This window comes from Hemitrygon akajei, chromosome 1 (assembly GCF_048418815.1).
Source record: "Hemitrygon akajei chromosome 1, sHemAka1.3, whole genome shotgun sequence".
In the NCBI taxonomy this organism is placed as follows: Eukaryota; Metazoa; Chordata; class Chondrichthyes; order Myliobatiformes; family Dasyatidae; genus Hemitrygon; species Hemitrygon akajei.
This window is the reverse complement of record NC_133124.1, coordinates 32,874,297-32,896,038: the sequence shown is the minus strand read 5'-3', so window position 1 is coordinate 32,896,038 and position 21,742 is coordinate 32,874,297. Positions and strand designations below refer to the sequence as shown.

General features: G+C 41.3%; 1 protein-coding gene across 4 annotated transcripts in view; it reads right to left on the bottom strand.

The window, feature by feature from the left end:
- The window catches only part of LOC140725297 (transient receptor potential cation channel subfamily A member 1-like), a 119,726-nt gene that overhangs the window by 88,280 nt on the left and 9,704 nt on the right, over positions 1-21,742 (bottom strand). For all 4 annotated transcript variants that reach the window (XM_073040594.1, XM_073040620.1, XM_073040603.1 and 1 more), the window contains 3 exons: positions 6,339-6,521; positions 5,985-6,147; positions 2,151-2,326 (listed from right to left, as the gene is read on the bottom strand). In XM_073040594.1, coding sequence (XP_072896695.1) covers positions 2,151-2,326; positions 5,985-6,147; positions 6,339-6,440 — 441 coding nt within the window. In that variant the 5' untranslated portion in view covers positions 6,441-6,521. The remainder of the gene's footprint in view (positions 1-2,150; positions 2,327-5,984; positions 6,148-6,338; positions 6,522-21,742) is intronic.

Genomic DNA, 21,742 nt, shown 5'->3' with positions numbered 1-21,742 from the left:
ACATCTAATAGACATATTTGCCCTGCTGCTGTGCTAATCTCTTTCCTCATCTGAATTTTACAAATACATTTGAATAGAATACATTTGAATTGAATAGAATAAATTTAATTTCATCCCTTTAATGAGATTTCTTATGAGATCATTCTGAGTGAAGTTGCTTTCTAAGGGAAGCTGTAATCATGGGCTACTTTATTGAACCTTTTATCATTCACGTTTCCTTTCCAACTCTACTTCCTCTTGCATTCACCACTGGGCCAACCTTCCCCTCAGTCACTTCTACTCATAATGCAAGACTCTAATAATCTTCAATCCATTGAGACTATGGTTCATCAGGTAACATTTGCAGGGTTCCCTTTCAACTCATCAGGATCTGTAGCATACTAGATTTTGTAAGACACTGAATGAATGTCTGTCCAGTCAAATGACACTTAACTCTTTCTGATCTTGTACCATGTGAGGTCTGTTATTAACTAATGTCTGTTGGTGAGTTAACACTGAGAATGCCTGTTAAGTGGTTCGATAGCTGGATTCATGGATTCTTTTTGGATTCAGACTTTTGTTTATATATGTAAACTTTAATGTGCTTTGTAAGCCCAAGGAATGTTGTGTGCTACATTAAAATGTCTTATTGATTTAAGAAGGTATGCTGAATACTGTGTTAATGGACACAGGTGTTGTTTGAAGGATAGAAACCGGACTGTGTTAATGGACGAGAACAAAGAGTTTTTCTGCTTCATTGTTGCCCTGCATGAATATATCAGACTGCTTTTTGACTTTACCCAGACTGGGATCATGATCGGTGCCCAGGGCTCAGGGGTGGTTTCATGAGCAAGTCAGAAATCAGAGTTGTGCCAACAGTATCCGCTGAGTGGTGAAGAAATGATGAGGCCAGAAACCTTTGTGATTTGCTATGTAGTAATTTGGGTGGTTTATTTGTGCTACCTATTTGATGATAATAAATTGGGCGTAAGTTACTTTGTTACGCTTGTACACTCATTACTAGCAAACACAAAGTACACTGCAGATGCTGTGGTCAAATCAAGACGTACAAAAAAGCTGGATCCTGATGAAGGGTCTCGACTCGAAACGTTGACTGCTTCTTTCAACGGATGCTGCCCGACCTGCTGAGTTCATCCAGGGTTTTTGTACGTCTTGATACACTCATTACTACATTTCTAGACACTCGTACAGTTGGGCCTGATTAATCTGGCCTGTTACAGGGCCCCAATTCTGCACTTCCATCACATCAGCACTCACGTACACCCTGTCTGAATGCCCCCCCACCCTCCCCACCCCACAACTCGCAAACACACTCTCATCTTGCACTGGTCACTTTTCATCTTTTATTACACAATTGTTTCACATATTTGCACTACTGCTTGTTTCATTATAATATTACCAGTAACATTATACTGTCTTACAGAAACACTTTTACCTCACACTTTATGTCAATCTGCCAATACTCAGGCCATGCCAGTGCTGGATTATAACTCTACAGTATGTACTGTGTTTTCCACCTTGGCTTCAGACGAACAAGGTTTTGTTTAGCTCTATACATGTGTATGGTTGAAAAACAATAAACTTGAACTATCAGGGAAGTAGTTCCCATGGATTCCCACATCTATTAACCCTAAACCCAGACTCTGCATTCCTTTGCATTCACTAAGACCTCAGTTCCCTTGCCTTATTTCACCTTATCTGGTTCACTGGAGAATTTAGTAATAGTGTAACATCCAACTAAATTTCTTCATCATCTTGTTTTCCAACACTTAAAGATGTTAACTAAGTGAGGATTTTTGTTGATAATTTATATCATTGTGTTCGGTTCTAGACTGACAGTATAGAAGAAAAGGCTGGAGCAAAACAAACGAGGCTTTGATCACACTGCTCTGCTGTGGTGAAGGTTACCATTTTCTCTGGGCTCTGCAGCTGTCAAAGTGGTTATAAGCTGAAAATATGCATGTGAGCCACACAAAAGTAGTGAAGTAAAACAGATAGGTTTCCAAAAGACATCACCTGCCTGACCCCACTTTCCTAGAAAACTCTAAAGCAGAAGAGGTAAGAAGTGTCAATTGAAGGAAAATCACTATGTTCACTACCAACATGCACAAGAATAGCAGTCACAAGATGATAGAATTTAATTATCTTACCTTCACCACCGCATTATGATTTAAAGACAAAGCCACGTGAAGAGGTGATAGATACATATTGTTCAGAATGTTAGGGTTTGCACCTCTGTCGAGTAGAGTTTGTACAATATGCGCTTGATTTTTTTCTGCAGCCCAGTGCAAAGGCGTGTTTCCATTGGAATCAATGACATTCAGTACTGGGAAAGGAAACAAACCTCAATTTATCATAGGATCACAACAATGTGTCTTTAGACCAGAGATCATGACACCAATCTTGTGTTCATTCGAGAGTTATTTATTATCAAAGAATGTATATTTATACAACCTTGAGATTTGCTTGCTCACAGGTAGCCACAAAGCAAGAAACTCAAAAGATCCCAATTTAAAGAAACAAAATAAAATATATTTAAAAAATAAAAGACCAACATTCAATAGGCAAGAGAAAGCAAAAATACAAATCTTGCAAACAATTGAAATAGCATTCTGAACCAAAATTGAGTCCTCAGATCTGAAGCCTGGAGTAGGACCAAAGCCTTGTTAATCAGTTTATCATGTAGCAGCTGGGGCAGTCTTCATAGCCTCAGCGCCATGCAGATGACCATCATAGAGAACGAGTTAAATCAGCTCTTGTTCTGACCAGCACCCTGTGCTTTCAGTCTATCTGTGTCTATCTATCAGCTCAGGACATTGACCTCATGCTGAATACAGATTAAGCTTCATTTTGAAGCCCCTTTCAAATTTTACATAAAAGCTATTTCTTCAGCTTGACATGGCAGGAGGATGGTATGGACAAACTGTACATACACATCAAGGACAGGAACTTCCATGGGTTTATAATCATGTCCCTAATGCAATTCAGCTAACATTAGCCACAGGACAAAAGAAGCAATGTTTTTAAATCAAAAATCCATTCAGCACAAATCCCTTTATTATAATTTTTGATGCATGTTTGTAAGTCATTGCATATAAAACGAGAGCAGCCCAGAAGTCCCATCCCAGATAAAAATCAGTCTCCTCTGCTGTGTTCATTTGAGTGGGTCTTAGAGGATGCTTTTAAAGCAAAGTGTTTTTGTTCGTGGCTAAGCACAAATTTTCTTTGCCCTTTTAAAAGCTATTAAATATTATTGTTTAATCTACTCAGAAAATGAGCACTGAACACCAATGAAACTAATACCTGCATACATTTTTAAAGTCATTTTCAGTTTTCTAAAATTGAATCAATTGCCTAAAAGCATTGACTAATAGTATTTTTTGCACTAAACCCCTTTTCAGCAGACCGAATCAACTTATTAATCTGATATCAAGGAATATCTTTTAAACTAAAACTTAAGATATAAATTCAGTCCAATACATATGTTTACGGAAGCTTTCATGTAGCACAACAAACAAATGATTTAAACAAAAGTCCTTAGGTTGGAGGCTGCCCTGACACAACATGAAGTGTGCTTCTCCTCCCTGAGAGTGGCCTCATCATGGTGGCAGAGACAAGGGCGCGGACCAACATCTCAGAATGGAAATGGGCAGTGGAATTAAAACGGTTTGCCGCTGGGACATCCTGCTTGTTGTAGATGGAGCGAATATGCTCGACAAAGCAGTACCCCACTCTCCATCGGGTCTTACCGATGTGGAAAGGGGCACACAAGGAGAACCAGATGCAGTAGAAGACCCCCCAGCTGACTCGCAGGTGAATTGTTGCCTCACCCGGAAGGATTGTTTGGGATCCTGAATGGAGTAGAGGCAGGGTAGATTAGGGTGAATGTTTTCAAAGTAAAATCATTTTTTCTCTCTTTTGGCACTTCTTTGCTATAAAATAAATGTCCAAATCAGAATTAATTAGATAAATGATCCATTAACATTTCCTATTCACAGTTGCCCATCCAGCAATTCCCTCTCTTCTCAAACTTTCCTAACTACTCTAGCTCCTGATCTTAAATTTTCTAATCTCCCACTTACCCACTGCCACTCCTAAACCCGAGAAGCACTTCTCTCAATTTTTCCATGCACCACTCTCCTGAGCCTTGACCCCAGTCCCGCCAAACAACCGCCAAACAAAGGCTCCTGTTGCCCTCTCCACCACTAGCCACTAAACTCTGCCCATCACAGGAAATTTTGAAAATGTGCAACACCACCCTGGGCATCCATCTGAGCACAACTAATTTTGAGATATTCCAGTGGCATACAACATTTTTACAAATATACTTTGCGTCTATTGCATTCATGAATCAAAGTCGGAATGAACCTCAGAAGAATTGCCTTCTTTGTGCTCAGTGTTATTCTGTTAATATATATAATGACTTGAATGGGTAAAGTCACATCCATAAGAACTCAATTTAATCTAGAGTGCACTGGATGTCAGAGGTAATAAATTTTATAAATTGCAAACATGAGTGCACACATACAACACGGTGATAAGTTTATGACCCTACTGACTTGACAGAAACCAATACTCCATCAGCAGAAAGTTAATGTAAAATCATTAAATGAAAATATGAGGACTTGAGTTATAGACAAAGGTTGAAAAGATTAGGGATTTATTCCCTGGAGTGCAGAGAGTGAATACAGTTCTTATAGAGATATACACAATTGTGTGGGGTATAGATAGGGTAAATAACACGCAGACTTTTCTCCCCCGAGGTTAGGCAAGACCAGAACTACAATTATAGGTTCAGAGTGAAATGTGAAATAATTAAGAGAAATCCAAGGGGAAGCTTCTTCACTCAAAGGGTGACGCTCATGTGAAATGAGCTGCCTTCAGAAGTGGATGTGGGTTCGATTGCAACATCCCAGGGAAGTTTGGATAGGTACATGGGAGAAAAGGATATTGAAGTCTATGGACCGGGAGCAGGTAGAACTAGACAGAGAAATAGGTCAGCATGGGCCAGATGGGCCAAAAGGTCTGTTTCTGTGCTGTAGCTCTCTATGAATCTATGTGGCGTTACTTTTACAATGTATTTGAGAATAGGTCTTTCTCCAGTGTTCGTTGGCCTCAAGTGGACTAGAAGGCAACAGTACTTACTACCCACTAGGGATAAGGCCACTGACAGTGGCTCACCAGGGTCCTCGATCCTGGGCCTGTCTTTAGTGTTGCCTCCAGGTGTAACCCATCTTCTTGATGTACCCTTCCTTGCCCAGGAATGAGGTCTTTAGAGCTTCTGCTGGTGTTTCTGTAGCACTGGGTTTTTCCCGGGATGGAGTTGCTCGCCCCATGCCCAACCCACCTCCTTTCACATCTGGGTTTGGAACCATTCATGCCGGAGTTTAATTATCCTTTTTCCCTTTTTTTTCTTTTCCCTTCTCTCTAAACCATTTTTTTGCTCCCCCCCACCCCCCGCAGCAGCTGAATAACTGGGCTGGTAAAGTTTTTGGGAAACAGAAGCAGAAAAGGGATGCCCGCTGGTCTCAGTGTGCCAGTTTCATTTTAAGACTAGATGTCCCACTCTTTCCCTATGAAGGTGGAAATTATGTTCGGGCCAGTAATGAAATTGAACTCCACTAGACACTTTCGACTACCATATGAGGAATGCTTGGTTCACAGGAACAGTTTAAAATAAAAACAAGTTTGCACTTCCATGGAATATCCAAGTTTCCTGCAGTGTTAACACTGTCCACTGCCAGCTTTTGCTGTAAAGTTTGAAATTGTGATTCAGCCTATATTAAGGTGCCATCTAAGAAAGGATTTTGTCACCATGGTTCACACGGTCTTTTCAAACCTGTCTTCGTGTAACGTAGGATGTCAAATGGCTATAAGTGCATCCTCTGCAGGGTGGAAATGTGAAATTATCCCCTTATAAACTGCATACAATGTAAAAAAACTGTCCTTTTATTTTTAACTTATTTTACCTAGTGACCACTTACCTTCAGGGTCCGTATGTTCAATGATTAATGTCAAGATGTTATGGTGACCTGCTCCAGCAGCGTGATGCAATGGGGTTGATTTATGCTCATCCATTCGGCTCAGGCAGTCACCATCTACTTCCATTAACTTTTCAATCCGTGTTATATCACCATGGTCAACCAGCTAAGAATACAATTAAGCATCTTAATTACCTACTCACACATAAAGAGTTCAATCTTTTCTCATTTTTGAAAGATTTAAGGATTAAATCTGGATTATTTCAGGAACACACAGGATTTATATTAGCAAAGTGTAGATTCCATATTTCATTCATTCAGTAATTTGATTTTATTCAGAATGCTTCATACAATTACCTTGAATATGCTAAAGTTCTTCTGTGAAGAACATTCATCCATATTTTGTATTGAAGAATAAGAACAAGCATTTTGTTGCCCACTTGGTATAATATATTGCATCGTTCTTCAGCAAATAATTAAACTTGTTTCCCCAAGTAGAATCTAATTTCTTTTCAGGCACTCATTGACACATTCTTAATCCTAGAAAGACACAATAGGAACACTCTAAACATTATTAGCAAAGCATTTAAAATCATGACATTTTGATAGCAGTTAGTGTAAGTTCTCTCATTATTTTGGTGAGATCATATGAGGAAAGTCTGGCAGTTCTTGGGCTGTATTCCCTGGAGTTCAGAAGAGTGATGGGGGACCTCATAAAAACATTCTGAATGTTAAAAGGCCTGAGCAGATTAGATATAGCAAAGATAGTTCCCATGGTAGGGGATTCTAGGACAAGAGGGCATGACTTTAGGATTGAAGGATGTTCATTTAGAACAAAGATGCAAAGAAATTACTTTAGTCAGAGAGTGATAAATCTATGGGATTTGCTGCTACGAGCAGCTGTGGAGACCAAGTCATTAGGTAAATTTAAAGCAGAGATAGATAGGTTCTTGATTAGCCAGGGCATCAAAGGGTATGGGGAGAAGGCAGGGGAGTTGGGATGACTGGAAGAATTGGATCAGCCCATGATTGCCTGGTGGAGCAGACTCGATAGGCTCTCTTGATAGCCCTGCGAACCTTCCATTCAAATTGTCAGCTATTTCTCATTTGAATACTGCAGTCAAATCTACCTCTGCTGATACTCCAGGCTACATACCCCTGAGCCCAACCACTCACAGAAAAACATAATTTCCCTCATGCTACTTCTGGTTCTTTTGGCAAATACCAACAATTTATGGTTCTTGACATCTTTGCCAATGAAAATAATTTCTCCCTCTCTCTACTCCCCTGTGCACCCTTCATGTTTGTTAGTACAGCTATGAGATCTCCTCTTAATCTCCTCTGGTCTAAGAACAACCCGAATTTCTCCAATCCATCTGAATAAATGAACTCCCTCTTCTCTAGGATCATTTTCTGAAATCATTTCTGCACACACTAAAGCTACTAATCTTATCTAAAGTGTAGCATCCAGAATTCCAATTATGGACAAAACACTTTTATGATAAAATTTAAAAATGTTATCTCATCCTCTGTGGCACTACTTATAAAACCCATGATTGTGTATGGTGCTTTAACTACTTTCTCAACTTTGTCCATAACTTACAATGAGTACCCCCAAGTGTCTTTGTTAGACCATAAGGCCATAAGACATAGGAGCACAATTAGGCCATTTAGCTCATCAAGTCTGCTCTGCCATTTCATCGTGGCTGATCCATTTCCCTCTTAATCCCGTTCTCCTGCCCTCTCCCCATAACATTTCATGCCCCGACCTCTCAACCTCGACTTTAAATTCACCCAATAACCTGGCCTCCACAGCTGCCGATGGCAACAAATTCCACAGATTCACCACCTTCTGGCTAAAGAAATTCCTCCTCATCTCTGTTCGAAAGTGACATTTTTCTATTCTGCTGCTGTGCCCTCTGGTCCTATAATGCCCCACTATAGGAAACATCCTCTCCACATCCACTCTATTTAAGCCTTTCAACATTCGGTAGGTTTCAATGAGTTCAATGGTTCTTGTATTCCTTTATGCAGTTATTTTTTCTTTTCTTTTTCTTGCTAGCAAAATGTCATATTTGTTACGTATACTACCATTCCACCGAACTATCTCCATTTCCCTCAAATCCACAACCATGCTGTTGAAAATTCACTATACTCTCAAATTTTGTTTCATCTGCAAATAAGTAAATGGTTCTCTGTGCAAACAAGACTGAGTCATTAACACGTTCAAAGAAAAATACTGGCCCAGCTATCCAGGCACCTTATCCACATTTCCCTCCAGCCCAAGCATTTTTTAACAAATATCTGCAGGCTTTCAGTGAGAAATGTACGCCTTCATGCTAATTCTATCCTTGTTTATTGATTCTTCAACTCTCTTGAACACTCTGATGTTAAACTGATGCCTTGAAGTTACTGCATGTTTCTTTTTGAATAAGGGTGTAACATTTGACATTTTCCAGTCCTCAGGTACCACCTATAGATGCCTAGAAGATTACGGCCAGGGTCTCCGTAATTTTATCCCTTGCTTTCCACAGCAACCTAGAATACATCCCATCTTGATCAGATAATTTGTCCAGCTTAAGTGAAACTAGCCCCTCTAATATCACCTCTTTGTTAATATTTAGCATTCCAGAATCCCAACATCTTCTTTTGATGAGACTTCAGCTGCAAATTCTTCCTCAATAAAAAATAGTGAAAATATTCATATACCCCGCCTCAAATTTTGGTCTCTGTTATTTAGTCAACCTCTCTTAAAAACCTCTTTTCACACATGCATAGATTGGATTCAGATATACTTTAAAATCTACTGCCAGTCTTCTCTGACGCTCTCTATTTGCCTCTTTTGCTTGAATTTTTCCTCCTTCTGCTGATTTCTAGCTTCCAATTTGTTACAGAAAATACTTCACTGATCTCTCAAAATCTCAGTTCTCCCAAAGCAATTTACTCATCCTTCCTTCCAAACTGTAACTCCCAGTTCACCAAAACATATGTGTTGTTCTCTGGCTCCCAATTTCTCCAGAATAACCTTTGACAGCATTGGGTCACAATTTTCCAAAAACTCATTTGGAAGTGATCTCTCACTTCAAATTCCCCAAGAATATATCATTAGTATCCGGTTGCCAATTTTCCAAAACAATAGTGAGTCATTCGGATATGAATTGTTATAAAGTAATTTGTTATGTCTTCTGCACTCTATATTCTGTGTCTTGAAAACCTTGAAAAAAAGCATGTAAGCTCTTGACACCTTAATAGATATCATTACCAAGGCCTGCAAAATCAATAATCTGGAAAATCTGTAATGACCCGAAATGCTGAGGTTAATGTTGCGGCTATTAGAGCAGAGTGCTTGACATGTGACTCAGCTCTTGCATCATCTACAAAGCAAAACATCAGATGGGGGTGCTGGAACACCTTCTACAGATGTACCGTGGACAGCATTCTGACAGGCTGCATCACTGTCTGATGTGAAGGGGCTACTGCACAGGTCCAAAAGAAGCTGCAGAGGGTTGTACATTTAGTCAGCTCCATCTTGGGCACTAGCCTACAAAGAATCCTGGACATCTTCAAGGAGCGGTGTCTTAGAAAGGCAGCTTCCATTATTAAGGACCTCCAGCACCCAGGACATGCCCTTTTCTCACTGTTGCCATCGGGTAGGAGGTACAGAAGCCTGAAGACGCACACTCAGCGATTCAGGAACAGCTTCTTCCCCTCTGTTATCCAATTTCTAAATGGACATTGAACCTGTGAATACTACTTTACTTTTTTAATATATTTTATTTCTGTTTTTGCACAATTTCTAATCTATTCAATATATGTTTACTGTAATTTATACATTTATTTATTATTATTTTATTTTTTCTTCTTCTATATTATGTATTGCATTGAACTGCTGCTGCTAAATTAACCAATTTCCCAACACATGCCAGTGATAATAAACCTGATTCTGATTCTGAAGCTGTAACAATATTCGCATGGCATTCAAGTTAAAGTAACCTGCTAGTACAGTATCCAAAACACCTCTCTTCTCTCTTCGGTTGTCCATCGGAATCCAATGACGACATCCACTCCTTTAACAGTGAGATCTTTGATGACTATACAGTCCTATCCTGGACCCACAAGCTCTATTGCAGGTGGGACATGTGCATGTGGTAGTGGTGGTAGTGATGACAACCATGGCTGCATTTCTCCTGGCTCTCTTCAGCTGTCTTCTGGTTGTTCTTTCCATCTTTAGATTATGAACCCCATCCCTACACAGCTGTTGCGAAGTGTTACGGTCAACAGCAACATCCTCCAGGTCCTCAGGTCTGATCTTGCACTTCCTTAAAGCATTCTTCATCTGATCCTTATAGTGCTTCTTTGGCCCTCCAGCTGAGCGTCGACCATGATGTAGCTGGCCGTATAACACTCTGCGGGGTAGCCGACATGGGGGCATCCTTATCACATGCCCCAGCCACTGCAGCTGATACTGGGTGATCATGGCCTCAAAACTTCTGCAGTTGGTCTTTACAAGTATTTCAGTGTGATGCACCCGCTCACGCCAAGTAATTCCCAGGATGCGCTGAAGGCAGCTCATGTGGAAGCGCTCCAAGGACTTGATGTGACGGCTGTAGGTTACCCAAGCTTCACAGCCATAAAGGAGGGTGGTGACACAGACCGCTTGGTATACGGTGACCTTTGTGGAGGGACGAAGGCTCCTGTTCTGAAAGACTCTACGCTGAAGTCTCCCAAAGGCAGCTGATGCCTGTTTAATGTGGCTCTGGATGTCGTTGTCAATGCCGCTATCCTCAGAGAGAATGCTTCCCAGATATTTGAAAGATGGTACTACTGACAGCTTTCCATCACCAACGGCGAAGGCAGGTAGGGTGGGTGGGACACTGGCACTCCATTGGCAAACCAGTTCTGTCTTGGTGGCATTGACGGTCAGCCCCATCCCGCTGTACGCTCTCACCGCCACAGCAAGGACAGTGTGAAGATCCTCCAGAGTGTGGGCCACAAGAGCACAGTCATCTGCAGACTGCAGCTCCAGGACCCGTTCTCTGTGGAGTTTGGTGGTTGCGTGGAGCCTCCTGATTTTAAAGAGGTTGCTATCTAATCTGACATCCACTGCCACACCACATTCAACAGTCTTTCCCTTTCTTCCATCATGAGCACATCTAAAGGATCCAGAGCAAATGTTTTGCTGGACATTTAAAAATCATCTTCATCAGCTTCCAGAACAATCCTGGCAAAGCAGATGCATGGAATCAGTATGCTAGTAAAATTATGTTAATCCAGCACGCTTGGGACTTTGTCATGCCAAAGTAGCATTATTGGACGTTAATTTAATTACACTCCAGTATACATTTAAATTAGTTTTGTAAAAGATGTGACAGACTAACGTTTAATTGAACATATGAAGTTTCAATACAGCATGTTCGACAGAACCAGGGGAGTTTAAAGGAAACATAGAACATTACAGCATATTGGCTCACGGTGTTGTGCTGAACTTTTACCCTATTCTAAAATTATTCTAGCCCTTCCTTCCCCATCGCACTCCAGTTTCTTTCACCCATGTCCTTATCTACGAGCTGCTTAAATGTCACTAATGTATCTCTCTCTACCAATACCCTTGGCAGTGCGTTCCACACACCTACCATTCTCTGTATAAAATATCTACCTCTGACACCCTATGCTTTCCTCTAATCACCTTAAAATGATGCTCACTGGTATTAGCCATTTCTACCCTGGAAGAATGTCTTTGGCTGTGTACTCTATCTACACGTCCTATCATCTTATACACCTCTATCGAATCACCTCTCATCCTCTTTAGCTCTAAAGAGAACAGACTTAGCATCCTCAACCTATCCTTATAAGACAAGTTCTCTAACACAGGCAGTAAATCGCCTCTGCACCTTCTCTAAAGTTTCCACATCCTCCCTAAAATGAGGCAACCAGAACTGAACAAAATACTCCAAGTGTGGCTAACCAGGGTCTGCAATGAACTAAACCAGGGCCTTGCAGCTCTTGAACTAAATCCCCCAGCTAATGAAGGCCAACACTTCATTTAACTACAGTGCATGTGGATCCAGATGTCCAGTAAGAGGAAGGGAGCACAGGAAATGAGTACTGAGCAGGAAGAGAGGATAAAAACAGGGTACTGGTGAAGGGAGAATAGATAGATAGATAGATAGATACTTTATTCATCCCCATTGGGAAATTCAACTTTTTTTCCAATGTCCCATACACTTGTTGTAGCAAAATTAATTACATACAATACTTAACTCAGTAAAAAATATGATATGCATCTAAATCACTATCTCAAAAAGCATTAATAATAGCTTTTAAAAAGTTCTTAAGACCTGGCGGTTGAATTGTAAAGCCTAATGGCATTGGGGAGTATTGACCTCTTCATCCTGTCTGAGGAGCATTGCATCGATAGTAACCTGTCGCTGAAACTGCTTCTCTGTCTCTGGATGGTGCTATGTAGAGGATGCTCAGAGTTTTCCATAATTAACCGTAACCTACTCAGTGCCCTTCGCTCAGCTACCGATGTTAAACTCTCCAGTACTTTGCCCACGACAGAGCCCGCCTTCCTTACCAGCTTATTAAGACTTGAGGCGTCCCTCTTCTTAATGCTTCCTCCCCAACACGCCACCACAAAGAAGAGGGCGCTCTCCACAACTGACCTATAGAACATCTTCAGCATCTCACTACAGACATTGAATGATGCCAACCTTCTAAGGAAGTACAGTCGACTCTGTGCCTTCCTGCACAAGGCATCTGTGTTGGCAGTCCAGTCTAGCTTCTCGTCTAACTGTACTCTAACTCCAGTAAATGTTCAGAGAATGCAGGGACTGTTGTTCTGGTGACTGCTCAGGAAGTGCAGGAACTAGGGTCTGGGGAGGTGGAAGACAGCACAGAAGAAAGCCTTGGAAATTGCAAACACTCTGCCAAACCACTGGAATTTCTGAATAATTGGATCACAGATTATGGGAGTTTTACAAATGGATCACTCTGTCTTGTAAATACAGCATTTTGGATACTGGGTCATGATCCCAGACCTTTCCATGAAGCAATACCATGGCAAACTTTCAACACACAGACTACACCAGTTTAGGGAGTGGAGTGGATCTCTGTAACCATTTCAGGGCCAACCAAGGATGGACAGTAAAGAATGTTTACAAAAATAAACATGATGAGATAACGAGAGGCATTGATCATGTGGATAGTCAAAGGCTTTATTCCAGGGATGAAATGGCTAGCACGAGAGGGCACAGTTTTAAGGTGCTTGGAAGTAGGTACAGAGGAGAAGTCAGATTTTTTTTACACAGAGAGTAGTGAGAGCGTGAAATGGGCTGTTGGTAGCAGTGGTGGAGGCAGAAACGATAGGGTCTTTTAAGAGACTCCTGGATGAATACATGGAACTTAGAAAAATAGAGGGCTATGGGTAACCCTAGGTAATTTCTAAGGTAAGGACATGTTCGGCACAGCTTTGTGGGCCGAAGGGCCTGTATTGTGCTGCAGGTTTTCTACGTTTCTATGTTTCTACTTTTTTTTGCTGATATTGGGGTTGCTGTCATGACAGTGTCATTACAGAGTTGATTAACTATTTTATTTCTAGCAATAGGACAAGACCATATTTTATTACAAAACATTCAGACTGGGCTATTAATAGCTGGTAGACTGTTAAGAACTAGAAGCAACAAAGAACGGAGGATGAATAAGAGTCTTAATCAGTGACAACAGGTCATCAGAACAATGTTATCTTCTAAACAAAGACTTAGAAGTTCCTCTTACGAGTATTAGTCCTGTTCCAGCAGCTTTGATATTTATCAAACACCTTACTGAAATTGATACACACCACATCCACAGCTCTACATTCATCAATGTGCTTAGTCACATCCTCAAGGAATTTAATCAAGCTCAGAAGGAATGACCTGACCATCACAAAACCATGATGTCTATTCCAAATTTGTGTTTCTCTAAAAGCTTGTAAATCCTTTCTCTAAGAATCTTCTCCAATAGTTTTTCCAAAGCACTTCTTATGGACTTTCTGGTCTATAAGCCCCAAGTTATCCCTATTCTACTTTCTTGAACAAAGGAATGTTATATGCCACCCTCCAAATATCTGGTTAACGTTAGGAGAAATAAAGAGAAAATAAAACTAAAGCTTTAAATGATGATAGTGAAATTGGTAATGATAGCTAGTCTGAAATAAGTGAGAGAGCATATATTCATAAGATTATATCTTAACATAATGTTAAAAAGGGAATAAATGATAAAAACATAAAGCTGAAGGTGTTTTATGTGAACACACTCAGTATTCACTAGATAAATAATTGGTGTCAGGAAGAAGTTTGAGTAACCTAACATTTTTGCAGCCAATGAGAAGGTAATATACCATTTTGGTGAAGGTTGTTTTAGTATAATGGACTAATTACACCAAAAAGCTAATTACAAATTCTCCCAAAGGGATATTCAGAAGAGGTAATTCTGGGAAGTAACAAAGGGATTTCAAAAGGAAAGAGCGATTAGATATTAAAAATAGCAAAGGAGGTTAAAGGATTGTTAAATATAATGATAGGAGCATTTATGAATAGTTGTGCCTAAGAAGGTATTCAAAATTATGTAAATTCTCATTCAAGAGAACTCCCAAAGTGAATGAGCTCAGAATAATCCTGATATGCTATTGTTTTTGGCTAAATTCACCGAGAATTTTCCAGTGATACTCATTACATTCAGCCAGGAAACTTTTGTTTTGTAATTTCAAATCAATAAACTAATTCAAGGGAAAGCACAGGAGTCAGACAACGCGGGTCTAGCTTCACGTTTACTTTAAGCGAAGCATGTACATATCACATGGTAGTGTGATGATCTATGCAATTCACGTATTTATACATATAATGCATAAGGAATTATTTAAACAAAGGAAGGATGCTTAATCAACAGCATATTTACAAAATTACTCAGATATTATCAAAATATTAAATACACAACACTCCTCTGTGCTTAGCTATAAACTCAGATTAAATAGAGAATGCATCTCAGCTATATATACTATGTACAGACATCCACAGAATGGTAAATTGTTAAATTATCCTATTCAGGCCTAAAGATTTAATCGCTAGGGAGGCTTTCTTACTCTTGTGGGATAATGTCTTTTCTGACAAGAGCAGTCACTTTGCTTGGCAGTTGAGACTTGTGGCTATAAAAACAATCTCAAGTTCTGGGGCTTCCTCCATGGTGGTTGAAGGAGTTGACTCTGAGACTGCAGGAAGTGGTTCTTTCAGCTCTGGACACCTTTCTTCTCCTTTTCTCTCTCTGCATCTACTTTGATCCCTTTCTTTTTCCTTCTGATGTTCCTTCTCTCTTTCACATCAATCTCTTTTCTTGTTTACATTCTTTCTCTCTATCTCTTCCTTTTCTCTTCTTCTAGTTTGTGCATCTTGATCTTGGGGAGCTCCATTTAGTTCACTGGAGAATTGACTTGTTAATCCTTCTATTGCTCCTTTTATGCTCTGATCTCTCCTCTTGGTTTCCTCATCCACAACATCACCTGAAAAATCCCCTGTTTTCATATCTCCATCGAATCCTCTCTTTTTGGCCTTCGATTCATCCAGCTGGGCTGTGGTCTTTGCATCTAATTTTAAAAGCACTCTTTTATCTCCCACTTGATGTAGTACATGATTGTTTATACTCACAAAAGCCAAATATTTGCAACTTTCCTGAAGCTCCTTGAACTCTCTTTCACAGAGTCATTGAGAAGAACAGCACAAAAAAACTGTTTAACACGAAGCCACATTTTTCAAGTAACTGCCTGATTAACACCAGAAGCTTTCTCAGATATGTTGCCTACAAAATCTGTTGTTGTCAAACCACTACTTTCCTTGGTCAATTTGCTTTCCAACCAGAGATATGGAGGTTGGCACCAACACCTATTTATCCATTATTGGGCAATGGTTCATGGTGTTCAGCATGGAGACAGTTGTGGCATCATCAGGTGTCGTTCTTAATTAGTTGGCTTCATTGCAGAGATGTGGTGTGCAAGTGATGGGTGGATCTCCAATCAAGTTGTAATTGTCTCAGCCAATCATGTCCCTACAATGCTGGTCCTCCTGTTTTTACCACATACAAGCTCAATGTGGTTTGTTGGTTGTTATATTTCACTGTTGCAAAAGTCATTCTCACAGGAGTTATCTTTTCTCCAGTATAAATTCTTAGTTGGATATCTGCAGGCTTCTGTTTGGTATCTTTGAAATGCTGTTCAAACTCAATTTGTGGAGTGACTGAAACAGCTAAACATATGTCCAATTCCATTTTAATTAATTTGCCATTCATTTCTGGTGTAAGCCATATTGCTTGGCTATGGTTAGTTTTCACATTGTAAATCTCAAGGCTAGTCAGTCCCATGTCGCTCTCATCTTTATCAGATTTTTCATCAACAGCTTGTAGATCAGTGCTCTTTTTGAAACTGCACTTTGATTGTTTAGCTTTTCTCTTCCCTGTGTAGTTCATTTATTTTTGTCTGCCCGGCATACTCTTTGTACGTGCCCTACCTTGTTGTAATTTTTGCTTTTAGCCCACATTGATCTGTTGAATGTGAGTCCCTGTCCTGAAGGTAACACTATTTGTTCAGCCTTGCCAGTTTCAGTATAGACTTTGCAATTTTGTTCACACTGTCATACCTGGCTCAGTTGTGTCTCACTCTGCAGTTTCCATTGAATAGCAATTTCAACTCCTTTTAAATGTAAGTTGTACTTCAGTTAGGAGCCATTTTTGAAAGCTTTCTTGTAAGATTCCATGAACTAAATGATCTCTTTGTGCATGATTAAGCCCATTACAAACTGACTGTACTCAGACAATCTCTTCAATTCAGCGACATACACTGAAATGGAATCCCCTTCTTTATAATTCTGCTTAAGGAACCTAAAGCATTCTGCAATTAACAATGATGTTTTAAATTTTCCTGTATTACTTTGACAACATCAGCTCTTTTCTATGATTATTATCTGCCAGTATTTACTCTTTTTGAACCTGTGAACTGTTCTGTTTATTATGGTTACAGTTACAGATTGCACAAGCTACATGGGTCATAGGGGTGCTGTACAAATGAGTGCTGCACAAGTTGTCTCCATCTCTCACGGTTGTGGGTGAGTGCCTGGGTTGTGGCAAAGCTCTCTCTGGTCCACTCTGCAATGTTGTCTGTCCATTTTTTCCTCTCACTGCCCCTTTTTTCTTTTCCCCTGCGCCATTCTCTGAAGAATGGTCTTTGAGAGTCCACTTGGTCCTGTTATGTGGCCGTACCATCTCAAATTCCTCTTCTTTACCGTGGGGAGTAGATCTTATAACCATATAACAATTACAGCACTGAAACAGGCCATCTCGGCCCTTCTAGCCTTCATAGTGAAGCTTTTTGTACTTCATCGTTTGAGACATGGTCTGTACAGGAGATGCCGAGGAGCCTTCTGAAGCATCTCATTTCTACTGCCTGGATCTTATTTTGCAGTTCTGCTGTCAAAGTCCACAATTTGCATGCATACAAGAAGATGGAGAGCACAAGTGTATACAAGAATTTCAACTTGGATCTGAGAGTGATGCTATTATCTCTCCAGATTGGTTTTATGTCAGCCAGCATTGCTGTAGTTTGGGCTGCCCTTGCAAGGACTTCAAGCCTTGATCCTTCTTGGTTGATGATGAGCCAAAACTTGTGAACTGTTTGACAGTCTCTAGTTCTTGCCCAGTCCCTGTGATTTTTGTTGTGATTGGTTCACCAATGTGTCTCATCAGCTTGGTTTTCTCTGTGCTGGTTTCCATGCCATATCTGGTAGACGGTTCACAAGGCATCCTCACTTCCTGCCAGCCCATCAATGTCATCAGCGAACCTGAGGTTGGTTATGATTTATCTTCCGATGCCAACTGTGCTGATATCAGGGCATCTGTCATTACTTGCTCCTGGAAAATGGTGAACAGCATGTGTGAAAGGAGGCAGCCTCATCGGACTCCAACTGATGCGTGGAACCACTCTCCGACTGTGCTTTGAAAATCACCACAGCACTAGCTTTGATGTAAAGCTGCTTACTGGTTTGCATCAGCTTCTGGCTCATGTCGTATCTTTTCACTGTGGTCCAGAGTGCATCATGCCACACCCTAATTGCATGCCCTCTTGAAGTCTATGAACACATGCAGGATGTCCTGTTGATGTTGATATTTCTGTTTTCTGATATTTTCTAAAAACTCGTCTCTTCCCTTCCAAAGAACATGTGCTGTTTTGTTTCACAGTGCCTTGCTGCAATTTTTAGAAAACTTGAATGCCTCGTTGTGCTTCAACAGGTCGGAAGCCTTCCAGGGTTCATGTTAAAAACACCTCATCGCCAAAGTTATGTTTAGTAATTTCAAAACATTAAATTGGTTGAAAGGAAGACACAGGAGTCCAGGAATGCAGGTCTAACTTTGAGTTTACTTTAAGCAAGGTGTGCACATATCACATGTAAGTGATGACATGTGATTCACGTGTTTATACATATAATTTGTAATGAATTATTTAAACAATGAAAGAATGCTTAATCAACAACATATTTACAAAATTACCCAAATATCACTGAAATATTAAATACACAACAGCTACTTAGTGTTGGTGAAGCAGGAAATCTGCAGCAAGGCATGGACAGATTAGAAGAACGGGCAAGGAGGTGGTAGATGGAGGTTACGGCCACGCAGTTTGGTAGAAGGAATAAAAATTTTCTAATCAGGAAGCAAATACAGAACTTGGAGGTGCAAGTGGACTTGGAAGTCCTCAAGTAGGATTCCCTAAATGTTAACTTGTAGGTTGAGTTAGTAGTAAGGAAAGCAAATGCATTAGTTTCAAGGGGACTGGAATAGGATGAAATACTAAGTCTCTATAAGGCATTGGTCAGACGACACTGGAGTATTGTGAACAGTTTTGGACTGTTGGCCAGAAGAACTACAATCAGCAAACAGGAAATGAAATGGCCATTTTGTGAGCATGTCCTTGCAACTGCTATTCTGCGCACTGTTTAGTGAATTGATTCTAGCTCTGAGCAATGAACATGGACACAAGAAGTTTCTGCTACTGATCCGTTAAACCTAAGGCCATTCTCAGATGAGCTGATTATTGTGCATAATGGTAGGTTTGCAGAAGTAATCTCATGTTCTTGGGCCAGTGTCTTCATGACCTAATTTAACTGGTTTGAACCAGTCAGATTTGAATAGAACAAAAGAAAAAGGATCTAGTTCCTTCCCAGCATATATGATGAATAAACTCTCCTTGTGCTTCCAACCAAAAGAAGTTACCTAAGGTGCAAAGTTGAATATGGGACATAACATAATAATACTTATAGCCCCTGAGCTATATCCAATGAAATCTGACACAGGTAAGTCAGATGACCTTGAGCCAACAAAATTGAAAGGACCATAAGATATAGCAGCAGAATTAGACCAGGCTATTTGCCCTATCGCATCTGCTCTGCCATTTTATCTTGGCTGATCCAATTTTACTCTCAGACCCAATCTCCTGCCTTCTCCCCATATCCCTTCATGCTCTGACCAATCAAGAATTAGTCAACCTCTGCCTTAAATATACATAAAGTTGCCTCCACAACTGCCTGTGGCAAAGAATTCCACAGATTCAGAAATTCCTCCTCACCTCCATTCTAAAAGGATGCTCCTCTATTCTGAGGCTGTGTCCTCTGGTCTTTGACTCTCCCGCCATTGGAAACATCCTCTCACATCCACTCTAACAACAATCGTTACAGAAAATCTTTCCTACCAAATGCAAAAGCATATACAACAGCTCATCTCTTTGTGACAGGAGAACACACATCATAGAAAATATTATTTTGTACATTATTATTGCACATTGTGTGTTAAACACACTATTATTGTATATATTATTATTCGGTACTTTATTATTAGTTAAGTCTGCACACTATTGTGTTTTCTTAAATATTGCTGCTGTAACGAAAGAATTTCCCACTCAGAATCAATAAAACACATTATTATTGTATTCTAGTCTTCTTGAAATGAATGGTAACATTACATTTGCCTTCCTCACCGCTGAGTCAACCTGCAAATTAGTGAATCCTGCACAAGGACTTTCAAGTCCCTTTGTACCTGTTTTTTGTATTTTCTCTCCATTTCAAAAATAGTCAATCCTTTCATTTCTTCTACCAAAGTTCATGCCCATACACTTCCTGATACTGTATTCCATCTGCCATTTCTTTACCCATTCTCCTAAACTGTCTAAGTTCTTCTGTAGCCTCTCTACTACCTCAAAACTACCTATCATCTGCAAACTTTGCAACAAAGCCATCAATTCCATCATCCAAATCATTGATATATAACATAAAAAGAATCTGTCCCAACACAGACCCCCTGTGGAACAGTACTGGTCAGCAACAGCCAGCCAGAAAAGGCTCCCTTCATTCCCACCATTTGCGTCCTGCCAATAGCCACTGCTTTATCTACGCTGAAGTCTTTCCTGTAATACCATGGGCTCATTGTTTGTTAGGCAGCCTCATGTGTGGCTCCTTGTCAAAGGCCTTCTCAAAATCAAAGTATACAACATCAACTGATCCTGATTCAGTTTCCAGACTGAGGATAATTTTCAGATAGAAGATGGATCGCTGGGGATCTGTTCAGTGGGGAGAGACTGATGCACTGTAGCGGTGTGCTACGCGCAGCGCTGAAATTACGACACGGAGTCGGTAAACTGCAACCACGGAAAAAGTTTATTTCAAAAACACAGTCTTGCTTTAAAGCCTGTCTCCCCCCACTCGATACTTCGAGAGGCACGTAACTGAAACTCCTTGAGGCTATGTATCTTTGTCTCTGGCTCTGGCTAATTGTCAGCCGGTTCGAGTGTGCTAGTAATTGGGTCGCCACATAACCCCCCCCCCCCCAGAACCGGCGGTAGACCCCCCAATGTCCACAGTCTGGGCCGGGCCCTGTTTGGGAGGTCGGCCTCTGCGCCGCGGTGCCGGAAACTCGACCGGTTGCGCCAAGTCCACATGGGCCGGTTTGAGTCGGTCCACCGTGAAAACCTCCTCTCTCCCCCCAACGTCCAGCACGAACGTGGACCCGTCGTTTCTGAGCACCGTAAATGGCCCCTCGTAGGGCCGTTGCAGCGGTGGCCGATGCCCGCCCCGGCGTACAAACACAAACTTACAGTTCTGCAGATCTTTGGGTACGCAGGTCGGGTGCTGCCCATGCTGCGAAGTGGGCATGGGGGCCAGGGCACCGAGTCTCTCGCGTAGTCTGCCCAGGACCGCTGCGGGTTCTTCCTCTCGCCCCCTTGGGGCTGGTATGAACTCCCCGGGGACGACCAGGGGCGCGCCGTACACCAACTCGGCCGACGAAGCGTGCAGATCGTCTTTGGGCGCCGTGCGGACGCCGAGCAGGACCCAGGGAAGCTCGTCCGCCCAGTTAGCTCCTCGCAGGCGGGCCATGAGAGCCGACTTCAGGTGGCGGTGGAAACGCTCCACCAGTCCGTTCGACTGTGGGTGGTAGGCAGTGGTGTGTTGCAGCTGAGTCCCCAACAGGTTGGCCATCGCTGACCAGAGGCTGGAGGTGAACTGGGCTCCTCTGTCGGAGGTAATGTGGGCCAGGACACCAAAGCGGGACACCCAGGTGGCGATCAGTGCCCGGGCGCAAGATTCGGAGGTGGTGTCGGTGAGCAGGACCGCCTCTGGCCATCTTGTGAACCTGTCCACGATAGTCAGGAGGTGCCGCGCCCCGCGTGACACTGGCAGGGGGCCCACGATATC